General features: G+C 45.9%; 1 protein-coding gene across 1 annotated transcript in view; it reads left to right on the forward strand.

The window, feature by feature from the left end:
* The window catches only part of OBI1 (ORC ubiquitin ligase 1), a 61,152-nt gene that overhangs the window by 38,212 nt on the left and 3,336 nt on the right, over positions 1–19,604 (forward strand). The window contains exon 5 of the mRNA XM_075334362.1: positions 8,395–8,483. Coding sequence (XP_075190477.1) covers positions 8,395–8,483 — 89 coding nt within the window. The remainder of the gene's footprint in view (positions 1–8,394; positions 8,484–19,604) is intronic.

The following is a 19,604-nucleotide window of genomic DNA, read 5'->3' on the forward strand; positions in this document are numbered from 1 at the left end:
GATCTCCTCCTGTCTCCTCCGGTCAGCTGACTTGCGTGGAGACTGGCGCTGCACACAGCAATGACATCATCGCTGTGCGCACGTGTCCACACGGGACAGACAGGAGGAGATTGCAATGCTGCAGGGGGACGGCTCCACTCAGCGGCGCTGCCACTGACATAGACGGTAAGAGGAGCGGTGCTGCAGGGAGTGAAGTGAGGTAAAGTGAGTATGAACGTTTATTTTTATTTTTCTTTGTCGCTCCTAATTGGGAGACCCAGACAATTGGGTGTATAGCTATGCCTCCGGAGGCCACACAAAGCATTACACTAAAAGTGTAAAGCCCCTCCCCTTCAGGCTATACACCCCCCGTGCTGCTACGGGCTCATCAGTTTTCTTGCTTTGTGCGAAGGAGGTCAGACATGCACGCATAGCTCCACAGCTTAGTCAGCAGCAGCTGCTGACTATGTCGGATGGAAGAAAAGAGGGCCCATGACAGGGCCCCCAGCATGCTCCCTTCTCACCCCACTCTTGTCGGCGGTGTTGTTAAGGTTGAGGTATCCATTGCGGGTACGGAGGCTGGAGCCCACATGCTGCTTTCCTTCCCCATCCCTCAATTAGGGCTCTGGGTGAAGTGGGATCTCATCGGTCTCCAGGCACAGGAGACCGTGCTCCATCCACAGCTCCTGAGGACCCTGCTGGATAGGAGCCGGGTATCGTTCAGGGACATGGCCCTGCTACTTGGAGGTACTCTGGATCCCCGTGGGGACCGCGCACAGCAACACTCCAGCATTGCTGGGTGTGCTAGTGCACCGGGGACCGCAGCGCTGACTGCGTTTTGTGCCACTATACACTCAGCGTTGCTGAGTGTGTTTGTGTAGGGGGACTGCCGCGCTGGCCGCCGCTGCCATGGGTACACTGCGGCGCGGCTGGGACTTTTAGTGCGCCGGGGACTTCCGCGCCGACCGCGCTTATACGGCGGCCGCGCTTATAACTCGAGTCCCCGGCTTCTGCGGCCTAGTCTCTTTTTCTTCCCGCCCTCAGCCCTGCCAGTCAGGGGAAGGGCGGGACGCTGTACAGGGTATGGCTACAGTACAGCAGCACTGAGGGCTGGAGCATGCTTTGCATACTCCACCCCCCTCACTCTGCACAGTGGGGCACCAGTTCCCGCACTTTTCTGGGTCACGCCCACGGCTCCCTCCTCTCCTCAGGACGCTGGCAGCCATTACTCTCAGCTCTGCTAACGCTGGAGAGGACAGACAAGCTGAAAGAGACCCAGGCAGGAATTCTGGTGCCCACACAAACGATTTGCAAGGGCGGTAAGCAGCACCCGTGGTGCTGGCCCCACTAGTGCAGAAGTGTATTTATAGTTTATGGATTATAGTCTATACTTTACACTGTATGGTGCACTGTTGATTTTTGGCTATATCCCCTCCTGTATTGCTCAGAGGAGACAACAGCATGTCGTCCACAAATAGCAAGGGTGCCAAAGCACAGACTTACTATGCTGCCTGTGCAGCATGTACGGCTATACTGCCGGCAGGTTCCACTGACCCTCATTGTGTGCAATGCTCGGCCCCTGTGGCACTTTCTCAGCCGGAGCCTCTGCTAAGGGTGACCCAGGGAGATCCACCTGTTAACGCTGTCCAGGTGACAGGGACGGAGTTTGCAGTTTTTACTGAAAGACTTTCTGAGACTATGGCTAAGATATTAGAAGCCTTGCAGTCAAGGCCAGCATCTCAAGCCAGGGGCACTGTAGAATCATTGTCCCATGGTCCCCCTCAGTTGGAACAGCAATGTCTTCCCGGGGTGTCTCATGGATCCCAGGGTGAGGTCTCTGACACGGACCGCAACCCCAGACCGACTAAGAAAGCTCGCTATGAAATCCCCTCGACATCATCACAATGTTCAGGGTCTCAGCGAGAGGACTCTCTGTATGATGAAGCGGAGGTAGCTGATCAGGATTCTGACCCTGAAGCCGCTCTCAACCTTGATACTCCTGATGGGGACGCCATAGTGAATGATCTTATTGCGTCCATCAATGAAATGTTGGATATTTCTCCCTCAGCTCCTCCAGTGGAGGAGTCAGCTTCTCAGCAGGAGAAATTCCGTTTCAGGTTTCCCAAGCGTACAAAGAGTATGTTTCTGGACCACTCGGACTTCAGAGAGGCAGTCCAGAAACACCGAGATTGTCCAGATAAGCGTTTTTCCAAGCGCCTTAAGGATACACGTTACCCTTTCCCCCCTGACGTGGTCAAGGGCTGGACTCAGTGTCCCAAGGTGGATCCTCCAATCTCCAGACTGGCGGCTAGATCCATAGTCGCAGTGGAAGATGGAGCTTCACTCAAGGATGCCACTGACAGACAGATGGAGCTCTGGTTGAAATCCATCTATGAAGCTATCGGCGCGTCTTTTGCTCCAGCATTCGCAGCCGTATGGGCACTCCAAGCTATCTCAGCTGGTCAGGCGCAAATTGACGCACTCACACGTACGTCTGCGCCGCAGGTGGCGTCCATAACCTCTCAAACGTCGGCATTTGCGGCCTACGCTATTAATGCTGTCCTGGACTCTGCGAGCCGTACGGCGGTTGCAGCCGACAATTCGGTGGCAATACGCAGGGCCTTATGGCTGCGGGAATGGAAGGCAGATTCGGCTTCCAAAAAGTGCTTAACTGGTTTGCCATTTTCTGGCGAACGTTTATTTGGGGAGAGATTGGATGACATCATCAAACAATCCAAGGGAAAGGAAACATCCTTACCCCAAGCCAAACCAAAAACACCCCAACAGAGGAGGGGACAGTCGAGGTTTCGGTCCTTTCGGGGTGCGGGCAGGTCCCAATTCTCCTCGTCCAAAAGGCCTCAGAAAGATCAGAGGAACTCCGACGCGTGGCGGTCTAAATCACGCCCTAAAAAGACCGCCGGAGGTGCCGCTACCAAGGCGGCTTCCTCATGACTTACGGCCTCCTCACACCGCATCCTCGGTCGGTGGCAGGCTCTCCCGCTTTTGCGACACCTGGCTACCACAAGTAAAAGACCGTTGGGTGAGAGACATTTTGTCTCACGGTTACAGGATAGAGTTCAGCTCTCGTCCTCCGACTCGATTCTTCAGAACATCTCCGCCTCCCGAGCGAGCCGATGCTCTGCTGCAGGCGGTGGACATTCTGAAGGCAGAAGGAGTGGTGGTCCCGGTTCCTCTTCAGCAACAGCGTCACAGTTTCTACTCCAACCTGTTTGTGGTTCCAAAGAAGGACGGGTCCTTCCGTCCTGTTTTAGACCTAAAACTGCTCAACAAACACGTAAGGACCAGGCGGTTGCGGATGGAATCCCTCCTCCACTCTCAGGGTCACTCTGTGATACCCTACTTAGACGATCTGCTGGTCAAGGCACCCTCTCAAGAGGCATGCCAACACAGCCTCAACGTCACTCTGGAGATTCTCCAGAGTTTCGGGTGGATCATCAATTCTCCAAAGTCAAATCTGACACCGGTCCAATCACTGACATATCTTGGCATGGAGTTTCATACTCTTCCAGCGATAGTGAAGCTTCCGCTGGACAAACAGCGTCCGCTACAGACAGGGGTACAATCTCTCCTTCAAGGTCGGTCACACCCCTTGAGGCGCCTCATGCACTTCCTGGGGAAGATGGTGGCAGCAATGGAAGCAGTACCTTTCGCGCAGTTTCACCTGCGTCTCCTTCAAGGGGACTGAGCGGTGGTCACGACGGACGCGAGCCTGTCAGGGTGGGGAGCAGTTTTTCTACACCACAGGGCTCAGGGTACGTGGACTCAGCAAGAGTCCTCACTTCAGATCAATGTATTGGAGATCAGGGCAGTGTATCTTGCCCTAAAAGCGTTCCAGCAGTGGCTGGAAGGCAAGCAGATCCGAATTCAGTCGGACAACTCCACAGCGGTGGCTTACATCAACCACCAAGGTGGGACACGCAGTCGGCAAGCCTTCCAGGAAGTCCGGCGGATTCTGCTGTAGGTGGAAGACGATTGGTCGCAGTTTCAGCTTCCTTATGTGTTTCCTCCTCTGGCACTGTTACCCAGAGTGTTACGCAAGATCAGGGCCGACTGCCGCCGCGCCATCCTCGTCGCTCCAGACTGGCCGAGGAGGTCGTGGTACCCGGATCTGTGGCATCTCATGGTCGGCCACCCGTGGGCACTGCCAGATCGACCAGATTTGCTGTCTCAAGGGCCGTTTTTCCATCTGAATTCTGCGGCCCTCAACCTGACTGTGTGGCCATTGAGTCCTGGATCCTAGCGTCTTCAGGATTATCTCAAGAGGTCATTGCCACTATGAGACAGGCTAGGAAACCAACGTCCGCCAAGATCTACCACAGGACGTGGAAAATATTCCTGTCGTGGTGCTCTGCTCAGGCGTTTTCTCCCTGGCCTTTTGCCTTGCCCACTTTTCTTTCCTTTCTTCAATCCGGATTGGAAAAGGGTTTGTCGCTAGGCTCCCTTAAGGGACAAGTCTCTGCGCTCTCTGTGTTTTTCAGAAGCGCCTGGCCAGACTCCCACAGGTACGCACGTTCCTGCAGGGGGTTTGTCACATCGTCCCTCCTTACAAGCGTCCGTTAGAACCCTGGGATCTGAACAGGGTGCTGATGGTCCTTCAGAAACCACCGTTCGAGCCAATGAGGGATATTTCGCTCGCACGCCTTTCGCAGAAAGTGGTTTTTCTAGTAGCAGTCACCTCACTTCGGAGAGTCTCTGAGTTGGCAGCGTTATCATGCAAAGCTCCTTTCCTGGTGTTTCACCAGGACAAGGTGGTTCTGCGTCCGGTTCCGGAATTCTTCCCTAAGGTGGTATCCCCTTTTCATCTCAATCAGGACATCTCCTTACCCTCGTTTTGTCCTCATCCAGTTCACCAATGTGAAAAGGGTTTGCACTTGTTAGATCTGGTGAGAGCACTCAGACTCTACATTTCTCGTACGGCGCCCCTGCGCCGCTCGGATGCACTCTTTGTCCTTGTCGCTGGCCAGCGTAAAGGGACACAAGCTTCCAAATCAACCCTAGCTCGGTGGATCAAGGAACCAATTCTCGAAGCTTACCGTTCCTCGGGGCTTCCGGTTCCCTCAGGACTGAAGGCCCATTCTACCAGGGCCGTGGGAGCGTCCTGGGCCTTGCGACACCAGGCTACGGCTCAGCAGGTGTGTCAGGCAGCTACCTGGTCGAGCCTGCACACTTTCACAAAACACTATCAGGTGCATACCTATGCTTCGGCAGATGCCAGCCTAGGTAGGCAAGTCCTTCAGGCGGCAGTTGCCCACCTGTAGGACGGAGCCGTTACGGCTCTATTATGAGGTATTATTTACCCACCCAGGGACTGCTTTTGGACGTCCCAATTGTCTGGGTCTCCCAATTAGGAGCGACAAAGAAGAAGGGAATTTTGTTTACTTACCGTAAATTCCTTTTTTTCTAGCTCCAATTGGGAGACCCAGCACCCGCCCCTGTTTTTTTGTATACACATGTTGTTCATGTTAAATGGTTTCAGTTCTCCGATATTCCTTCGGATTGAATTTACTTTAAACCAGTTTATAATTTTTTCCTCCTTCTGGCTTTTGCACCAAAACTGATGAGCCCGTAGCAGCACGGGGGGTGTATAGCCTGAAGGGGAGGGGCTTTACACTTTTAGTGTAATGCTTTGTGTGGCCTCCGGAGGCATAGCTATACACCCAATTGTCTGGGTCTCCCAATTGGAGCTAGAAGAAAAGGAATTTACGGTAAGTAAACAAAATTCCCTTCTTTTATGTGCCACAGGATGTGGCCATACACCAGGATGATGGGGTTATATGAGCAGGATAGGGGTTTGTTATGAGCAGCATGGGGAGTATATGAGCAGGCTGGGGAGTATAGGAGCAGCAATGGGGAGTATAGGAGCAGCAATGGGGAGTATAGGAGCAGCAATGGGGAGTGTAGGAGCAGCAATGGGGAGTGTATGAGCAGGATGGGGAGTATATGAGCAGGATGGGGAGTATATGAGCAGGATGGGGAGTATATGAGCAGGATGGGAAGTATATGAGCAGGACATTACCCCATAAGTGTCATCAGCAGATCCTCGCCCCATAAGTGTGTCATGACCACATTTTTTGCTTAAAATTTTATTTTCCTCCTCTAAAATCAGGGTGCGTCTTATGGTCAGGTGCGTCTTATAGTCCGAAAAGTACAGTAATTTTTTCCTTCAATATAGCCATATGAGGGCTTGTTTTTTGCCAGACAATTTGTACTTTTGAATGACACCATTCATTCTGCCTCATAGTGTAGTGGAAATGGGGAAAATGTGCGGTGAAATTGCAGGAAAAGGGCAACTCCACAATGTTTTTTGTTTTTTTGGTTTTTTTTTTTGTTCGTTTTTTTTTTTGTGGGGGGGGGGGTTATTTATTATGTTCACTATATAGAAAAACTGACCTGGCAATATGGTTCTCCTTGTCAGTACGAGTATGTAGATACCAAATGTGTATTGTTTGGGGGGTTTTTTAAGTAGTAAAAAAATTTCTGAAATTTGTCATGAAAAGAATCTCGACTTTGTCACGATTTTTCCAAGATCCATAATGTTTTCATTTTCCAGCATCTGGGAGTTTAGACCTTTTACATTTAATTATTAATAATCCCTATTGTCAGACAGGAAGATGGAGACTTTAGAACTGAGAGCTGCCAGCCCCCTGATAGCTGCTTCCTAGCAGTCTGAGAACAGGGGGGTGTGGCCTGCTTCATGCTGTTAGTAGCTGCCAGCCCCCTGATAGCTGCTTCCTAGCAGTCTGAGAACAGGGGTGTGTGGCCTGCTTCATGCTGTTAGTAGCTGCCAGCCCCCTGATAGCTGCTTCCTAGCAGTCTGAGAACAGGGGTGTGTGGCCTGCTTCATGCTGTTAGTAGCTGCCAGCCCCCTGATAGCTGCTTCCTAGCAGTCTGAGAACAGGGGTGTGTGGCCTGCTTCATGCTGTTAGTAGCTGCCAGCCCCCTGATAGCTGCTTCCTAGCAGTCTGAGAACAGGGGTGTGTGGCCTGCTTCATGCTGTTAGTAGCTGCCAGCCCCCTGATAGCTGCTTCCTAGCAGTCTGAGAACAGGGGGGTGTGGCCTGCTTCATGCTGTTAGTAGCTGCCAGCCCCCTGATAGCTGCTTCCTAGCAGTCTGAGAACAGGGGGGTGTGACCTGCTCCATGCTGTTAGTAGCTGCCAGCCCCCTGATAGCTGCTTCCCAGCAGTCTGACAACAGGGGGGTGTAGCCTGCTTCATACTGTTAGTAGCTGCCAGCCCCCTGATAGCTGCTTCCTAGCAGTCTGAGAACAGGGGGGTGTGGCCTGCTTCATGCTGTTAGTAGCTGCCAGCCCCCTGATAGCTGCTTCCTAGCAGTCTGAGAACAGGGGGGTGTGGCCTGCTCCATGCTGTTAGTAGCTGCCAGCCCCCTGATAGCTGCTTCCTAGCAGTCTGTTGAGTATTTGGCTCATTTTTTCAGATACCACAATAGTACATTCAAATGCAAAGAGGGGTTATAGGGAATCTGTCACCAGGTTTTTGCTCGCCCATTTGAGAGCAGCATAATGTAGAGACAGACCCTGATTCCACAAATGTGTTACTTACTGAGCTGTTTATCATTTTGATAAAATCAGTGTTTTCTCTGCTGCAGATCTAGCAGTTACACAGAGCTCATGAATATGCTGGACTACCTGGCAGCACGCCAAGTAGTCCTCTAATGATAATCTGCTAATTAAACAGTGATTTTAAAAAAACACCAAGCAGCTCAGTAAGTGAAACATCACTAAAATCAGCGTCTCTGCCCCTACATTATGCTGCTCTCAGATTAGGTGGCAAAATCCTGGTGACAGATTCCTTTTATCGTTCCTCATTCAGAATTAAAGGGCCTAAATTGTGAAAATAAACTGTGCCGCATTCTACCCTCCAACTCGTGTAGCTGTCCAGTGTGCTTTTCCTTTATTCTACATAGTGTTGTAATGGTTAATCTGACCCCATCACCAGGACTTCTTTGGCCAAAAGTCCCTAAAGAGTGAAATATTCATTGTAGTGGATTACTTGAAAACTCAGACCTTCTTATTTCACATTTACTATGTCGTGTTTTATTTAGTCAAGTGAAGAAAATTATCATCTATTTTGCTGATACCTGCATATTGTAATTTCACTTGGCCACAAAATATCTAGCCATGTGAAAAAACATGGAAAAGCAATTAGTACATTCCCTTAATGACTTTCTGAACTAACTGCAAAGCTTTGTTTGCCTCCCTAGATAGGGGACGTGCGTTGTGTTCTGGGAATATGAATACAAAGTGCCATTTCTGTCCCAGTGTTAATTAAAGACAATGTTCCTGCATTAGGAAGACATAGCTGCTATCCTTTCCTCCAGTTTAATGCCACTATGCTACCTGTTGTACTCATCTTGTTCTATTTTCTTATGTTAAAGGAAAACCAGAAGCTGAGAAATGAGAATATTGAATTCATAAGAGAAAACTTAAGATTAAAAAACGAAGTAGACCTCCGATCACCACAAAAGTAAGTGAACTTAGGAATGGCATTCCCTGTATACAGAGACCTGACAATCCACGCTGCGGATGCAATGAGCATCTATGTAAAGCGTAATCATTCCAGCGATTAGGGATTTTACATACCAACTAGTTGGGGGGGGTTGTCTGTTTTTCAAAAGTCAGAATATGTGAAGCAATGGAATTAAGTATTTACAATTCAAACTGAAAATATTAATCCAATTGTACGTGCAGCCTTCAGGAGTGTTATTATAGGAATGATTGGAGACCTATTAATAACAGTAAAACCTCAAAATTGGTTACCACCTGCCCATTGTTTAGGTAGTTGCGGATACTTTTAGGGGTACTTTGCACACTACGACATCGCAGCTGCGATATCGGTGGGGTCAAATCGAAAGTGATGCACATCCGGCGTCGCAGGCGATATCGTAGTGTGTAAAGCATTTTTGATACGATTAACGAGCACAAAAGCGTCGTAATCGTATCATCGGTGTAGCGTCGGAAATTCCCATGATTTGGGAAAGACCGATGTTACGATGTTGTTCCTCGTTCCTGCGGCAGCACACATCGCTGTGTGTGAAGCCGCAGGAGCGAAGATAATCTCCTACCTGCGTCCTGCGGCTCACGCCAGCTGTGTGGAAGGAAGGAGGTGGGCGGGATGTTTACGTCCCGCTCATCTCCGCCCCTCCGCTTCTATTGGCTGCCTGCCGTGTGACGTCGCTATGACGCGGCATGACCCGCCCCCTTAGGAAAGAGGCGGGTCGTCGGCCAGAGCGACGTCGCAGGGCAGGTGAGTCCATGTGAAGCTGCCGTAGCGATAATGTTCGCTACGGCAGCCATCACCATGATATCGCAGCTGCGATGGGGGCGGGGACTATCGCGCTCGGCATCGCAGCATCGGCTTGCGATGTCTTAGTGTGCAAAGGGTCCCTTAGGCAAAGAGAGAATCAGTGTGGGCCGAAGCAAAGAATCCCAAGAAAAAGAAGGGTAAAGATACAAACCCAACTCCAAAAAGATGGGACACGGTGTAAAGGAACCAAGAGTGCAGTTATTTGGAAGTCTTTCAAGGCCATATTTTATTCATAATAGAACACATATCAGAAGAGATTTCTCCATTTCACTATAAATAAAGGCGTTGCCCAGCATTATGGCCTATCCTTATGTAGAGCGCTGCCACACTCCAGGCCCTTGGGATACTCGGTTCCGGGTGGAGGATAATGGGGATCAACGTCACAGGTGGCCGTGCCCGGTTCCGTTACCTGGGGGGGGGCACTCGGTAACAGGGTTATTTGGTATGTCACTTGTGACGCCACTGGCGGGTTGCGGTAATAAGATGTCCCGCCGCTGCTGTGGTTTTAGGGACAGATGGTATAGTAGCAAGTGTGTTTGCACCCTCCGCCAGTAGGGGCTTAAGTCCCATGTAGGTGTGCTGCACCTTTTGGTGCGCCAGTAATAAACATGACACAGTTCTTGCAGATTAACTGGTAATTTACTCACTGGATGTTGCAAGTGTAGTTTGGCACGGCTGGTCAACCGACTTTCCTTTGTCCCGGTGCTGACGTGAGTCCCAGTTGAGCCCTGCACATGCAGAGCTGATGGTTCCCTTGCCTGAAGCTGTTGCTGACCTGTGACGCTCTGCTCCTTTGTCTTTCCGGGCCCAGTATGACAGGCCTCGTGGTCCCTTCTGTCCCCTCCAAAACTAACAATATTCATCTGCAGATATGGTGGAAATCTGCAGGTAAATTTTGCTTAAATCATGTTAGGCCTCCGACACACATCCGTGCCACCAGTACGTGTTTGGTACGTTTTTGCATGTACCGGTGGCACGGAGACACGTACACCAATGCTATCCTATGGTAGGAGGCACACACACGTAAAACCACACGGAACGTGTGTCCGTTTATACATGAGTGCGTTTTCCAACACGCTGACATGTCCACGTTTTCTCCGGCATCACGGGTGTCACATGGCCCGCACCCGTACCACACGGATGTAGTGTGGATGCGGTCCCGTGTAACACGCGCCGGAGAAAACTCGTGTGTCAGAGAAAAAAAATAACAAATCTTTTACTCACCTTCTCCAGCCCTCCTGTCTCTGCCGCTGCTGTCACTTGCTGCCGACGGCCGCTCATTATGCTCATTTAATATTCACTTCACTACGGCCGGAAGCAGCAGCAGCAGCGGGGAGTCAGCAGGGCTGGAGACCGAAGATCAGCACCACTGACAGCAGGAAGGACCACGTGAGTATGCAAATTACCGGTTCTCCGTGTGTTATCGTGGATAGCACACGAGAACACACGTGGCCCGCACGTACCGGAGACACATACTTACCTACACGCAACACGCAGGGAAAATACGTGTCTCTCGGCACGTGCGTGATTTTCACGTGAATGTGGCAAAGGCCTTAGACAGTTTTACGGGAGCAGCGGCTACAAAGAGAAAGTTAATTTATATCTTACCTGCAGCCTCTTGCTTCCAGTCATAAAAGCTGAAAGGGTTCTCTTTTAACATTAAAACAATGGCAGAATTGCATATCCTTGCAGATTTTTTTTTTTTCTTTTTAAGTTTATTGTAAAGTTATATAAAATTATTATTTATTATAAAATTAATAAAATTATAAAATTTAATAAATTTCACACAAAGAAAACATGCCCATTTATGGCCAGGAGTTTTAAAAAATGTTATGGTTCTTGGAATGGGAGGTTCAAAAACTAAAATGAATAGGCTACAAGTGCTATAAGTCACAATTACAGCAGTACCACTACACCGTGCCACAAGACAAACCATCAGTGCCCTCACCAATACCGAGTAATTTTGTAATGCGTAAAGGATTCATGTTTGCAGTTCTTCAAATGGAATTGCTGGTTCTTTAAGATCATTTCACCAACATTAATTAAGAATGTTTTCACATTCTGATTTAATTAAAGATATTAATGACTAAGCTGTAATTAGCCTACAGATATAAATTATGCAGATTTTACTATCATTTATACACAAGGGCTTCAGAAAAAAGGACAAAGGGAAACCGCTGGTGCTTCGCACTCATTATTTCATTGATGTTTTCCTTCAGCAGTGATTTTCTGTTCTGCACAGTAGTGTGACGCTACCATGCCTTACCTACAGCATCCTTGTATTCTTATATAGTATATATAGATAGACATCTATTACAAGTGAGTACACCCCTCACATTTTTGTACATATTTTATAACTTTTTTTATGGGACAACACTGAAGATATCACACTTCGATACAATTTAAAGTAGTCAGTGTTCAGCCTCTATAATAGAGTAAACTTGGTGTGCCCTCTAAATAACACACAGCCGATAATATCTAAACTGCTGGAAAGAAAAGTGAGTACATTCTAAAGTAAAAATAGCTAAAGTTTGCCCAAAGTGTCAATATTTTGTGTGGCCTACGTAATTTTCATGCACTGCCTTAATTCTCTTGGAGCATGGAGTTCACTAGAGCTTCACAGGAGCTGCTGCAATCCTGTTCCACTCCTCCATGATGACATCATGGAGCTGGTGGATGTTAAAGACCTTGTGGTCCTCCACCTTCCATTTGAGGATGCCCCACATATGCTCAATAGGGTTTAGGTCTGGACACATGCTTGGCCAGTCCAGCACCTTTACCCTCAGTTTCTTTTAAAAAGGTGGTGGTGGTGGTCTTGGAGTTGTGTATGAGGTTATCATGTTGGAATACTACCCTGCGGCCCAGTTTCCTTAGGGAGGGGATCATGCTCTGCTTCAGTATATCATATCATATATCATTGGTTCCCTCAATGAACTGTAGGGCCCCACAGCTGGCAGCACTTATGAAGCCCCAAACCGTGACATTTCCAACACCATGCTTGACTGTAGGCAAGACACACTTGTACTGCTTACCAGGTTGCTGCCACACACACTTGACGCCATCTGAACCAAATACATTTTATCTTGGTCTCATCAAATTACAGGACATGGTTAAGTAATCCCTGTACTAAGTCTGCTTGTCTTCAGCAAACTGTGGGTTTCTTGTGCATCATCTTTAGAAGAGGTTTCCTTCTGGGACGACAACCATGCAGATCAATTTGATAGTGTGTGGTGTATAGTCTGGGCACTGATGGGCTGATCCCCAACCCCTTTAATTTCTGCAGCAATGCTGGCAGCACTCGTACATCTATTTTAAATAGATAACCTTTGGATATGACACTGAGGACGTGCACTCCGCTTCTCTGGTCAACTATGGTGAGGCCTGTTCTGAGTGGAACCTGTCTTGTTAAACTGCTGTATGGTCTTGGCCACTGTGCTGCAGTTCAGTTGCAAGTTGTTGGCAGGCTTCTTATAGCCTGGGCCATGTTTATGTAGATCAAGTTCTTCTTATTTTCAAACCCTCAGAGAATTCATTGCCATGAGGTGCCATGTTTAACTTTCAGTGACCCTTATGAGAGACTGTGAGCGATAACGCCAAATTTAACACACCAGCTCCCCTTTCACACCTGAGGCCTTGTACACTAATGAGTAACATGACATTGGGGAGGGAATGGCTAATTGGGCACATTTTGACCATTTTTACTTAGGGGTGTTCTCACTTTAGTTGCCAACGGTTTAGACATTAATGGCTGTGTGTTGACTTATGTAGCGGTAACACCAAATTTACTGCTTTACAAGCTGTACGCTGACTACTTTACAGTGTATCAAAGTGTCACATCTTCAGTGTTGTCTCATAGAAGTAGTTATTGAGGCTTTTAACAAAACCATGTTTTATTGTAGTCCGTTTTTACATAGTGTCAATTTTAATAAACTATTGGGACGTAAGGTAGTTTTTGACATCAGTTTTATTTGAGGCTGTGTTGCCATTAGTTACGCCATATTCATCAATGTTTTGCATACTGTTTGGGTGTAGCTCTTCTGTTTAGACTCGTTTTTATCACTTTCTTCCCTCCACTCCACAGCTAAAATAAAAATTCCAACTTTTTAAAAAGTTGCAGTTTATGAATCTGCTGTTAACCTACTTTGCATAGCCAACTATACTCAATATTCTGCCCACTTTTCAGACATAGCAAGCGCTTAAGGGGTACTCCAGGGACAAAAAAATTTACTCAGACATGTTTTCAAACACAATAAAAGGCTCATATCCAGAGTGTTATTCTCAATTGTCCCTTGATATGCTATTGAGAACTAATCACTGTGATGGAGATGCATCTCTTGGGCGCTCCTCTTCCGTTTTTAGTCACTACGTCACAGACCAGGGGACATGGTTAACTTCTGACTCCTAATACAAGCCAGCACTTTTAGTGTTCATTTTAAAGTAAAATTGACCCGGGCAGTATGATTTTCCAGGTCAGTATAATTACGCAGAAACCAAACATGCATTGTTTTTTGTTTTACACCATGTTCCAAATTATTATGCAAATATTTTTTTTCTGATTTTGCTAAATGGTCGGTGCAAATGACAGTCAGTCTAATAAATCATCACCCGTTAGAGTATACATCGAATTTTATTGAAGAAACCTCCCAATGAAAACAGTATAATATTCAAAATTAAAAAAACTCAAAATGCACTGTTCCAAACTATTACGCACAGTAGAGTTTCTAAGCATTTTATATGTTTTAAAGAACTGAAAATGCTCGTTTGTGGAATTTGCAGCATTAGGAGGTCACATTCACTGAAATAAAAAGCTATTTAAATTCCAAACATCCTAACAGGCCAAGTTACATGTTAACATAGGAACCCTTCTTTGATATCACCTTCACAATTCTTGCATCCATTGAACTTGTGAGTTTTTGAAGAGTTTCTGCTTGAATTTCTTTGCATGATGTCATAATAGCTTCCCAGAGCTGCTGTTTTGATGTGAACTGCCTCCCACCCTCATAGATCTTTTGCTTGATGATACTCAAAAGGTTCTCTATAGGGTTGAGGTCAGGGGAAGATGGTGGCCACACCATGAGTTTATCTCCTTTTTATGCCCATAGCAGCCAATGACAGAGATATTCTTTGCAACATAAGATGGTGCATTGTCATGCATGAAGATAATTTTGCTCCTGAAGGCACATTTCTGCTTTTTGTACCATGGAAGAAAGTTGTCTGTCAGAAACTCTATATACTTTGCAGAGGTCATTTTCACACCTTCAAGAACCCTAAAGGGGCCTACCAGATGTCTCCCCATGATTCTGTCCCAAAACATCGTCGCAGCCTTGTTGGGACATGGTGGCCATCCACCAACCATCCACTACTCCATCCATCTGGACCATCCAGGGTTGCTCGATACTCATCAGTAAACAAGACTGTTTAAAAATTAGTCTTCATGTATGTCTGGACCCACTTCAACCATTTTTGCTTTTGGTCACTGGTTAGGGGTTGCTGAATAATAGGTTTATGCACCACAGCAAGCCTTTGAAGGATCCTTCACCTTGAGGTTCGAGGGACCCCAGAGGCACCAACAGCTTCAAATATCTGTTTGCTGGATGGAATGGCATTTTAGCAGCTGCTCTCTTAATTCGATTTACTTGCCTGGCAGAAACCTTTCTCATTCTGCCTTTATCAGCACCAGCACATATGTGCTCGGAATCAGCCACAAATGTCTACACAATACGATGATCACGCTTAAGTTTTCGTGAAATATCTAATGTTTTCATCCCTTGTCCAAGGCATTGCACTATTTGATGCGTTTCGGCAGTAGAGACTTTTTCTTTCCCATGTTACTTGAAAACTGTGGCCTGCTTAACCCCTTCACGACCATGAACGATATATCCGTCATGGAGCGTGTCCCGTTAAGCCCTGCCCCCTGCCGCGGGCAGGCGGCGGTCGGCACACATATCAGCTGTTTTCAACAGTTGACATGTGTGCCTGCATGTTGCGAGTGGAATCGCTTCCACTCGCAACATTTAACCCCTTAAATCTCGCTGCCAAAGTCTGGCAGCGAGATCTATATGCGCGCGGCCATGATTTTTACTTACCGCCGCCCCCACCGGAAGTCACGTGCGTGATCACGTGACTTTCAGTGGTTGCCATCGTAGCACAGGTTCATGTGATAACGCCTGCAGCTATGAAGTTTCACTTTTGTTTTCCCTCGGTTGAGAGCAACAGGAAGTGACTGAATCTGCTGTTTAGAGCTGTATAGCTGTGATCAGCAGATCGATAAGAGCGATCGGATTGCTGATCGCTATAGCCCCCTAGGGAAACTAGTAAAATAAAAATAAAAAAATTAAAAAAAAAAGTTTTAAAAAATAAAAAAGTTCAAATCACCCCCCTTTCCCCGCATTGAAAATTAAAGGGTTAAAAAATAAATAAATGTACACATTTGGTATCGCCGCATTCAGAAATGCCCGATCTATCAAAATATAAAATCAATTAATCTGATTGGAATTTTTTGCCACTACGCCGTTTACCAAATGCCAAAATTACGTTTTTTGGTCGCCGCAAGTTTTACGCAAAATGCAATAACAGGCAATCAAAACGTAGCATCTGCGCAAAAATGGTACCATTAGAAACGACAGCTCGAGACGCAAAAAATAAGCCATCACTGAGCCATAGATCCAGAAAAAAGAGAATGCTACGTGTTTCGGAAAATGGCGCAAAACGTGCGCCACTTTTATTGGACAACCTTGTGAATTTTTTTTAACCCCTTAGATACAAGTAAACCTATACATGTTTGGTGTCTACAAACTCGCACCGACCTCAGGCATCATACCCACACATCAGTTTTACCATATTGTGAACACCGTGAATAAAACATCCTAAAAACTATTGTGCCATCACACTTTTTTTTTTTGCAGTTTTTCCAGAACACCATATGGTAAAACTTATGGTTTCATTTAAAAGTACAACTTGTCCCGCAAAAAACAAGCCCTCATATGGCAAGATTGACGGAAAAATAAAAAAGTTACGGCTCTCGGAAGAAGGGGAGCAAAAAACAAAAACGCAAAAACGGAAAGTGCCCCGGGGCTGAAGGGGTTAATATTGTGGAGCATCCAGTTTTCCTTTTATTGGGCTCACCTGGCAAACTAATTATCACCGGTGTCTGAGATTGAGTTCAGTGATCTAAAGAACCCTGAGACACAATACCATCAATGAGTTTCATTGAAAAAAAATAAATCGGTATGACACTTAAATCCAATTTGCAAAATAATTTGGAACATGGTGTAAGTACTTAAAAAAAATTTCTAAAAAATTAGCTGTTTTCATTATCCGTGAGTTGTAATAATGTTTTCAATTTTCGGATATGGACCTGAGCCATTGTTATTACTGTTGTCATTTTGGGATAAAAGGATGTTTTGATCACCTGTTTACATTTTTTTTGTGGTGTAGTGGTGGCTAAAAAAACTCAATTTTGCCATTTGCTTTTTTTTTTGTTGTTACACCATTTTGTAATCTGATTTTTTTTTATATATATATATATATATTAATATATATATACATATACAGAAATGTGTTTTCAGATAATTAGCTATTGTTTAACTTCATGACGACAAGGTAACCTAAATGTATTTGTCCTTTTAACCTCATGTCATTTGTAAATTTACTTTGCACAGTTAAAGCTCCTGCAGAGTAGCAGGTGCTAGTTTAGTCCCTGGCTGACAGACCCAGCCATGAGGACCGTGGGGAGAGGACAGAAGAGTTTGCTAAAGTTTTCTGTCTTTTGTTTTGCTAGCACTTGGTAAACCAGTATGCTAAAAAGTACATCTACAAAAAACATCTATATAGGTCCCTATGATATAAACATACAATATAACAAAAAATGTCCTAGATATTAGGCATCCACCATAATAAACCATAATAAACAGGTGGATTCATTCAACAGGTTGTTTGGTGTGGAATACAAACATTAAACAAAAATGTCTTTCTTTTCTTGTGTAGTGAAAAAAATGTATATAAATTACACAGTAATTTTGATGTACCCCCAAAATGGCGCTAAAAATAGTACAATTGGTCGTACATAACACAAACCCCTAGACAGCCACATTAGGCTGCTTTCACACATCACTTTTTTGCCATCAGGCAAAATCCGGCAAAAACATGAAAAAATGGATCCGGCGTTTGTTGCTGCCGGATCAATTTTTTCCCCCAAAGACTTTCACTAGCGCCGGATTGTGCCGGATGGCCTTGCGTTTCATCCGTTTTTTGCCGGATCCGGCAAAATTTACTTGTCCGGCAGTTGGATGAAACGTTGAAGTGAACGTTTTTGTGTCCTGCAAAAAAAAAACGTATCGCGCCGGATCCCACGCCGTATGGCATGTTTTACAATGGAAGCCTATGGGCGCCGGATCCAGTGTAATGAGGCAAAAAAAACTGATCCGGACGCCGGATCTGTTTTTTTGAACTGAGCATGCTCAGTATCACACCGGATCTGTCAAAAAACTGATGCAACTGATCCGTTTTTTCACCGGATCCGTCGCATCAGTTTTTTTGCCACATTGTGGCTGCTGAGAAGAGAATTTGCAAAAATATTACTTAACTTTTTTTTGCATTAATAATTAAGGGATTAAATCAAGTGTTTTATGTTTGATTTTTTTTTATGTTGCTTACTGTCTATATACCTCTTGACAAAATGCCGTGCCTAGAAAACTACTCCTCCATAGAAATTATCAAAAATATTTGTGTATGTTTTCCTATAGTCCATGTATCTGCTGTAAGGCTACTTTCACACATCAGGTTTTTTCCATCAGGCACAATCCGGAAAAAAACGGGTAAAACAGATCCGGTACCGCATCCGTTTTATCCCCATAGATTTGCATTGTTACCGGATTGTGCCTGATGGCTTTGCGTTACATCCGTTTTTTTCCGGATGCGGCAAAAATTAATTAAAGCGGCGGCCGGAGGCAACGTAGCTTGCAACGATTTTTTGTCCGGCAAAAAAAACGCATCCCGCCGCTGCAGCGCATTTTTCAATGCATGCCTATGGACGCCGGATGTGACGCGATGCGGAAAAACGCATCCGGCCGCCGCATGCGTTTTTTCCACTGCGCATGCTCAGTAGCGTGCCGCAACCGGAAAAAAACGGATGGGCCGCATGTAAAAACTTATGCAAAGGATGCGGTGTTTTCGCCGCATCCGTTGCATAGGTTTCACAGCCGGATTGAGCCGCACTGCTTAAACCGGATGTGTGAAAGTAGCCTTAAGGACCCCTCTAAGTGCAGTTAACAGCAACTCAGGAAAAATAACTGTCTCCATACTCATGAAAAGAAAACTGAATATAATTTAGTCTGACAATTTAAAAAAAAAAATATTTATATATACAGTACAGACCAAAAGTTTGGACACACCTTCTCATTCAAAGAGTTTTCTTTATTTTCATGACTCTGAAAATTGTAGATTCACATTGAAGGCATCAAAACTATGAATTAACACATGTGGAATGAAATACTTAACAAAAAAAAGTGTGAAACAACTGAAAATATGTCTTATATTCTAGGTTGTTCAAAGTAGCGCCTTTTGCTTTGATTACTGCTTTACACACTCTTGGAATTCTCTTGATGAGCTTCAAGAGGTAGTCACCGGAAATGGTTTTCACTTCACAGGTATGCCCTGTCAGGTTTAATAAGTGGGATTTCTTGCCTTATAAATGGGGTTGGGACCATCAGTTGTGTTGTGCAGAAGAAGTCTGGTGGATACACAGCTGATAGTCCTGCTGACTAGACTGTTAGCTGCTTTTTTGTTGCCATAATACAAATTCTAAGTAAAGAAAAACGAGTGGCCATCATTACTTTAAGAAATCAAGGTCAGTCAGTCCGAAAAATTGGGAAAACTTTGAAAGTGTCCCCAAGTGCAGTGGCAAAAACCATCAAATGCTACAAAGAAACTGGCTCACATGAGGACCGCCCCAGGAAAGGAAGACCAAGAGTCACCTCTGCTGTGGAGGATAAGTTTATCCAAGTCACCAGCCTCAGAAATCGCAGGTTAATAGCAGCTCAGATTAGATACCAGGTCAATGCCACACAGAGTTCTAGTAGGAGACACATCTCTAGAACAACTGTTAAGAGGAGACTTTGTGCAGCAGGCCTTCATGTTAAAATAGCTGCTAGGAAACCACTGCTAAGGACAGACAACAAGCAGAAGAGACTTGTTTGGGCTAAAGAACACAAGGAATAGACATTAGCACATCTGTGCTTTGGTCTGATGAGTCCAAATTTGAGATCTTTGGATCCAACCACC

The sequence above is a fragment of the Anomaloglossus baeobatrachus genome, chromosome 2 (assembly GCF_048569485.1).
Source record: "Anomaloglossus baeobatrachus isolate aAnoBae1 chromosome 2, aAnoBae1.hap1, whole genome shotgun sequence".
Classification (NCBI taxonomy): domain Eukaryota; kingdom Metazoa; phylum Chordata; class Amphibia; order Anura; family Aromobatidae; genus Anomaloglossus; species Anomaloglossus baeobatrachus.